The following is an 8020-nucleotide window of genomic DNA, read 5'->3' on the forward strand; positions in this document are numbered from 1 at the left end:
GTTTCACTGGTTTGACCCACTTGGTTTTAGTACTTTCACCAGTTTTGATCGTGGTCAGTTTTTCCATTTCATACGCAATAAGCCTATGCACGGAAATGCGACAGTGCCGGCAGTGCAATTCGTAGTGGCGTGTTGGCCCGACGCCGACTAGTTCGTTCGGCCATACATTATTAATGTCAGCCGGACGGGACATTAGCATACCTCGGCATCGTCAAGGGACAGTGTAACAGCTCTGAATTCGTCTCTGTAGGATATCGAACTGTATGTTTGGTTAACCTAATAACATTTCGATGGTCATAAGAATCATTTGTAGGAATCGGTTTCAGATAAACCCGCATTTCTGTACCACTTTTGTAAGAAAGGGTTTTCTTTTATCGTTTTTTTTTTGTAGCTTTCACATCTTTAAGTACAATTTGGCATACATTTCGGTTTTCATTCCACATAGAAATAGGAATAAAGAAAGATAAGTGACTCCTTTTGTTGCACTCAGCAGTAGAAACAAAGAACTTTGGGCTGCATTGTTTGAAAATAAAGTACGCCGTTTTCATCCCAAGTGACCCATGAAAGAAAATAACTGTCATTTCACATAATGAATCTCATATCGACCGTGATGTTCAAGAATTTAATGAAACTTTGCAAACGTCACTGAATTTACTGGATATACTGGGACTATTTCTACGAACGTTTGAGACACTAAACCGAAGCGCACGTGGTCTAATATATGCGGTGGCGGCGCAAACAAGAATTCCTTAGAATCCTCAGACGCTGTTAGACTAAGGAATCCCGGTAAAACCTTGTTTACATTTTCCGCATAACCGACTTTGTCCTTTAATAGTTTGCATTATCATAAACTTATAAGCAACTAAAGTGAAGCTAGACGCCACTCGAAATCAGTTTACAGAGCTTGTTAGAAAAGAGTACAGCTGTGTGCAGAGCAGGCAAATGCATGCTTCAATTACAATGTTCTTTTCCGTATGTTTTTACACCACTTTGACATAAAATATTCAGATATTAAGAGTACCCTAAAAGCTGTCTTATTTGTATGCTACTTTAACTTCAATATGTAAAGTGGTAAAAATAAACAATTGGGTTCCACAAACTATTTCTTACTTCTTTCAAAGCAGTAAAGTAAGGTATACTAAATTTAATCTATGTGAATTTTATAGCGCTTTGCCATCAAAGCGGCGCAACTATAAAGTTTTTAATTAAACTCAGATCCTTCGGGGGCTTAACGAGCGCATTTTTCTAGCATCCCTTCGGGTACACCGCTCCCGGGGAAATCTTCTGACAGTGCAAGAGTAATTGCATAAATTAATAATACCAAATCGGGAGCCGACGCGTCTTTTCATCTGCGAAATGGAGTCCATTAGCATACTACATAGTGCCACCCTAAGTTTGATGATCAACTTTAATGAAACCAGATTAGTCATCCTTTATTAAATTTATTCCTTTGTGAAGGCGAGAGCAATGTACTAGGTTTTCTGGTAGAGTTGTAGTAGAGAATTACGGGCAGTAGGGAATTTTAATTGATTTAGTGCAGGCAGTGGCGGTGCGGCTCCGGCTCGACTGGCCGCGCGCAGTGGGAGTCCGGCTTGTTTCAAACTCGAATTTATCGGAACACGGCAAACCTCACGGGCACCGACCGGTCTTACACTCTGTTTACCGAGCGGCAAATGGGCTCAAGTTTTGTGGCGCCCCCCAGTCCGCCCGTCGGCACTACATTTAGGGATGTATGACCACAAATTTGCATATTCCCTCAAAAAACATCGCATATATTAATTTTAATGTAAGGACAACACATTAACATGATAAACGTAGTGTAATGTAAACAAGATTGCGCGTACCTAATGGGAAAAAGTTTGCCAGTTTGTGAGCGAGGTATCCATTAAGGTACACGCTATTATATGAAGCATTAGTTTGGCCATAAAATGCGTATTCTCTCGCGTAGGCGAAATCCGTGAGAACGATATACAATGTACAATACGTCGGTAAGTTTGAAGGGCGTCTTGCGTTTCATGTCACGTTTTGCAATACGGAGAATATAAAAGTTGAGAGGCTAAATTGTGATCGATAACGTTAACGTCAGAGGTTTGTATCGAGGGTTACCCTTCGTCTAGTCTTCATCTTAGATATCATGGCTTGCATACTTATTTCAAAATTAGAACTCCAACGTCATTTTAAAATGGAGCTCGAGGTTAAGTTGTTAAATTTATGCAAATACGGCCCCGTAAAAAGCCGACTTCGTATTTAACTACACATGGTTTTATTTTATTGACTCGCAAACTTCTCATAAGGCATTTCTATCACAAAAAAAGACTTTCATTTTACGCCTTTTGAAGATTCATAAAATGTTGTTTTGATTCCTTAATTAAAAGCATCCTCAATAATAAAATGATCTAATTCGAAAAGCAACTTTTGGGATTATGACACAACATATCAACAAAAAAAACAACGTCTGTGGCACCAGCCCATATAATTATGTATACGCCGGTGATAAATATGATAAAATTTTATTTAATATGAAAAACGATATATACTATCGAGTTATTAGGTTTTCGCGATTATTACACATAGGAAATGAAAGTATTGTTTGGAATCTAACACACACAAACATTTACGCGGTTTTATACAAAATTATATACAAAAAATATTTATTTTTTCTAATTAATATAATAAATAAACTTCCCAAAAATATCACAATTTTGAATTAAATCAGTTTATTACCGACAGTACGATATCGTTAAACTGCTGATTCCATAATGTACGTTAAGTTAGAAGTTTATGCACATCGTGTGAAATAAGGAACAATAGATTCACGATTTATTATACCAGCACCACTCATGTATATTCTCGTTTCTACTAAAAAACAGCGTATTAAAAAATTAATTAAGGACTCACCTCTGAGAATCTGATAGAGGAAGACTTTGATGTGATCGGCGGAGAGGTGCTGCGGTGAAACGATGATCTTGTGCAGGTCGCTTTGTAGTAGCTCCGTGATGACGTAACTGTTCGGCTAAGGTTAAGGAAACTTGGCCAAAATAATGCATTACAACTATTGAACAAGGCCTGGTAGGCAACACGAATGTTCATAACAGTTGCAGTGCCACTCAGAGCTTTAAAACGCAAAGATCTGAGGGGCACTGCCACTGCGCCCGTCACCACGAGACATATAGTTGACAAGTCCCGTGTGCCTGTAATTTCATACCCTTCGAAATCGAAACGCAGTAATGCTGATATTACTGCTTGGCGGCAGAAAAAGTGACAGTATTTCCCTGAACGAACTTTTTCACAAGGAGCTTTACTGCTACTAATTTGTTGGGTTGATTGGTCGAGAGTGTAACCCACACGGTGTTACATGAGCACGCTCCGGGTTCGAACCCTATTTAACACAGCCAGCTGTATAACTTAGTTACGTCGTAGATTGGTGTATAAAAAGATGAAACATCCAGTTGCACAAGGAGAAATTTTTCACGCGGCCGCCGCGCGGCGTCCGCTAAGTTACCACGCCTTCATGTACATTAATGGCGAATATGAATTCTATTTACTAGGCAACAACATTTAAATTCCTCTGAATAAAATACCGCGCGGGCCGCCACGGACTCCGTTCGGCGACCGCGCGGTCGTCGCGCGGGCCGCCGCGTAGACCGAATTCGAGCCAGTCTCGCCCGCGTGCCCAGAACGCTCATTTAAGTTAAAACGTAAAAGCTAAACAAATAGAGCGTATTTTGCCCTAACAGGACTTGAAATGAACGACACACCGGGAAGATACTATATACAACATTCTTTTATATATTTATCTATTATCAATGTCACAATTTCAACGCGTAAGTGTTTTTTTATTTTAGTAAGTCATGCGCGGTGGCACTGACAAATAACGGTTGCAGTGCCACTCAAAGCTTTGAATCGCAAAGATCTGAGGTGCATTGAAACTACACCTGTCACCCTGAGATATAAAGCTGTAATTTTACCAGCACCCTGAATCACAGTAATAGATATGACGGCAGAAATAAGAATGAAAATGATCTAGATCATAGGTTCCCAAACGTACAAATAAGCCAACACCCTCTCAATTGGGAAGCAAACGACCCACTGGTCTGCCACCGTAATAATAGATATATAATCAATATATTTAAAAAAACACGTTTTCATTGGTTCAAATTCGTCCCACACAGCACTAATGGACGTAAACAATTTTGAAGTATACTAATTATATACATCAGAAAATTACGAAATGGACTATGTAAATTAGTTTGTTCCGTTAAAATGGTAAATTATTTATATTTATTACGATAATTTGAAAGGAGGTACTTCGCTTTCAATACTCTCGAGAAGCAAAGTAAAGAAATATAAAACAATGCACTATCTATAGTATGAAACTTGTTTAGATATTCAAAATCTAAACAAAGGAGATAACCGAGCAAATATGAAAGGTTTAGCACACCTGCATGCACATTTTGACAATGTCATTTCTTTGTTCACATTTTGGACATATAATTGTGATTCACACTATATGATTAGAATAATCTTATTACAAACTTGTATGGACTGCGACGAACTTTCAATAAACAACACCGATAAGATACAAAAATATTGAGTATTTACATTTTTGAGTAACATTTAAATGAAATATTCACTTCGGAGTTCGTGACAAACTTATGGCGTAATTTGAACGCCCACGCTGTACAGGCGAAGGAGGGAGAGGGTCCCACCCTCGTCTTGTTCCCTTGCGGTATCTTCTATTTGGATATATCGACAAAAGAAGCCATAAGTAAAACGGATTTTGGGAGCATATAAACATGTGCGTTTATCTGAAGATATGAGTGTGGTTTCAACTTTTGTATGACGGTAATCCTTCTACATACATATACATATTTTAAAATAAGTTAAGAATCGGTAGAATAATTACTTTTGTACTTCACAGTTGGACGCCGTTGGAAAACTTCGTCTCTAAAATTACTTGCTAAAGAAGTGTAGTGGTTCGTGTCGTTATTACGGAAAAGTAAAACGAACTTTGTATTTATGAATGTCCTTGAAGAAACATGCACTTTATATCCACTAGATGGCATTGATCAATTTTAAAAGGTTGTGGTTATTAAGAACGGTATAAAGCACTTTCTATCCCTGATGAATACAAAATACATTCCGTGTCTAAACGTACCGACGGTATACACTAAACTATTGCAGCCCAGAGCTTAGCCACGCCGACAGCGTCACTAGAAGCCGCCATTAAATCTTCAAGCGTGCAAGTGTTAAGTAAGGCATGTAACGTAGGCCGTCATTTCAATCGCACTACACGAACAATTCGGCTTCACCTAAAATCCCCACCTGAACAAATTATCCTTGGCCCAGCCAACCTCAGTTCGGAGCATGATTAAACACTTAAATCTACCCTGGCAATGTTCAGGATGAAGCATCTTAGAAGGCGGTAAAGGTTGCACCTTGTGTGAGCCGATTCAATACTCAATAACTACCTATAGATACAATTCACAGGCAGAGTATTTCTGGGAACAATATCGAGAGCAGACCGGTCGCAGGACGAGGGTCCCGTTACCTCTATCCGAGCAGCACGCGCCGCAAACTCGCGCCGTCATTATTAAAATTACACGTTTATGTGTGAATACACAACGTTGTAGGGAGCACTTTAAACGTTACATGTCTGGATTGGACACAATGTTTGGGCACACTTGTTGATTTAAACTATGATTTCGATCAATCCTCCAACTAACACTACGCCTACTTAACTGTTGGACCAGTTCTGTATTAATTTTGTTCTGGTTTCTTTTTTTTCCACGAAAATCCTTTTTTTTTTTCAAATTTAATTATTTATTTTTCACTAAATTCGGGGAGCATAATATTATAATTTTATAATATTAGTAAATAAATATGGCTGTTTACAAAAATAAAAAAAACAATGACCAAAAATACAGTTGGCATAGTGGAGGCTTCGATTGGTTTTATGACATTACGTTACGGAAAATGTGTATACATAAGGTGACCACAGATTTGATTACTTATAGAAACATAACTACAATATTATTTTTGAGACAATAATTTTTAGCAAATACTTAATAGAAAAAATAAAATGGATTGAAAAGACATCAAATGAGGAAGTTTTGGAAAGGGTTGGCGAGAAGTCTTTTGAATGCAACAGACAGGAGAAGGGGGAAAATGTTTGGACATTTGATGCGTAATAACGAATTTGTGAGAATGATAATTGATGGGAGGACAGAAGGGAAAAGAAAGAGAGGAAGACCAAGAATAAAAAAGAAGACAGTGAACAGCTATAAAGAGGTCAAAGAACTGGCTATAATAAAGGCTACAATAATACTAATATACAAATATAATCAGTTCCACGAAGTTGCGGGATTTGTAGAAGGGAATGTCTACGTTGTTAAAGAACAAAACAAATTTAGCTAAGCTAAAGAGCTTAGCTAAATTAATCCAATAATTGTTGATAACTCGTTAGGTTTTACTTTCGTATAAAAATAAAAATATTTAAATAGAACTTTCTTAACGGTGGTAACTCTATGCGGTAACAAAAGAAAGCGCAATCGTCAATTTTGCATCAGTCTGATGCAAAAATCTAAAACGTGGGAGCCTTCGGGAGGACGATTGCAAGTTTGAATTTACTACCTTACTATCAAATATAGATCTAAAAAGTGTCAGATACTACAGCAAAAACTTATAAGTTTAATTTTGGTGAATTTATTTCGTTTTGTAAAGAGTCATGTAACAAAAGTTGTTGCTTATGATGTTAGTCTTGCGAGGTTTTTAATAATTTACACGTAACCCTGCATATTCTTGGGGCCACGCTTTATCTTTGGATAAGACTTTGGATACCTAGGCTTATTCTTTGGCGGAATGGCTGCCAGCGTTCTATTCATCGGAGGCTATAAAGCCTTGTGTTGTGCTGTTCTGGGATTTGTATCGATTTTCAACTGTATTTTAATTTTAACTGATATTCAATTATTTTTTGTGAAATTACTCCACTAGTTTGTTATAATTATTACAAAGATCGAACACTGAGAAAAAATTCCTTCGATCCGGCCGGATTCGAACCGACGTCTTCTAGCATACCGTGCCAGAACGCTATACCAACTAAGCTGTTTGTATTTTAATTGTTGTTTTTGCTAAGGTCTGCGAGCGTTTGTTACTTTTCGGTGAGTCCTAAGCATTTTTGGCTATAGCAAAATATCAGCAAAGGCATGACGTCATAGTCGCCAGCAACTGAATCACATTTCTCCATTATCCATTTGACACATTTGTTATTATTATTAATTTGTACTGTATTGCATATCAAAAACCTTTTTCATCGTGTCCATAACGCAATTTCGAATGTTATGTATATTCTCCGGTGTTTGTTTGCCGTTTTAAAATTATGTTGTTGATCATCTGTAGCTTCCGCTTCATTCCTCAACCACTACAGAATATCAATATCGTTTTTTTGCTTTTTTTTTGCTTCTTTTGTTACATGCACAACCGTACAAGTGCTGAGTGGAGAGATCATTTTGGATCTTAATGTTCAGTAATTTAGATTTAATTTGAATTTGTCATAAGGAAATGAGACCAAATTTTTTTTTTCTTTCCGTTACAACTACAATTTAATTAAAAACTATTTGTTATAAGGAAATAGTAGTAGGTATTTACGGATATGTGGTTTTATTCATATTTAACCAATGTCACATATAAAAATGTAAATTAACACACTAAGTAGAATAGCACATTACGAAAAACGGTACACAATACTGTAATTAAATGGTAATTATGTGATTGCTATCTTTACACATGCGTGCAGTGGCAGTGAAATGATTTATTTAACACAAATACTTTTGTTGGTGTTCTAGCTCTTGTTCGGTGGACTGTATTGTTCAGGTTCTTGATCTGGATCGCAAATGAAAACTCTTGATTAAAGTGGATTCAATACGTGTTTATTACCAAAAATGTTCCTACTTAAATACCAATTTCACTCTCTTATCTAGTACAGTGGTTGGCGAGTAGGCGGTCGGCGCGGAGTGCGGGG

General features: G+C 37.3%; 1 protein-coding gene across 2 annotated transcripts in view; it reads right to left on the reverse strand.

The window, feature by feature from the left end:
- The window catches only part of LOC113237246 (serine/threonine-protein kinase NLK), a 239800-nt gene that overhangs the window by 35298 nt on the left and 196482 nt on the right, over positions 1 to 8020 (reverse strand). For both annotated transcript variants that reach the window (XM_026473620.1, XM_026473621.1), the window contains exon 4: positions 2899 to 3005. In XM_026473620.1, the coding sequence (XP_026329405.1) occupies positions 2899 to 3005 (107 nt within the window). The remainder of the gene's footprint in view (positions 1 to 2898; positions 3006 to 8020) is intronic.

This window comes from Hyposmocoma kahamanoa, unplaced genomic scaffold, assembly GCF_003589595.1.
Source record: "Hyposmocoma kahamanoa isolate Upper Pololo Valley unplaced genomic scaffold, ASM358959v1 93, whole genome shotgun sequence".
Taxonomy (NCBI): Eukaryota; Metazoa; Arthropoda; class Insecta; order Lepidoptera; family Cosmopterigidae; genus Hyposmocoma; species Hyposmocoma kahamanoa.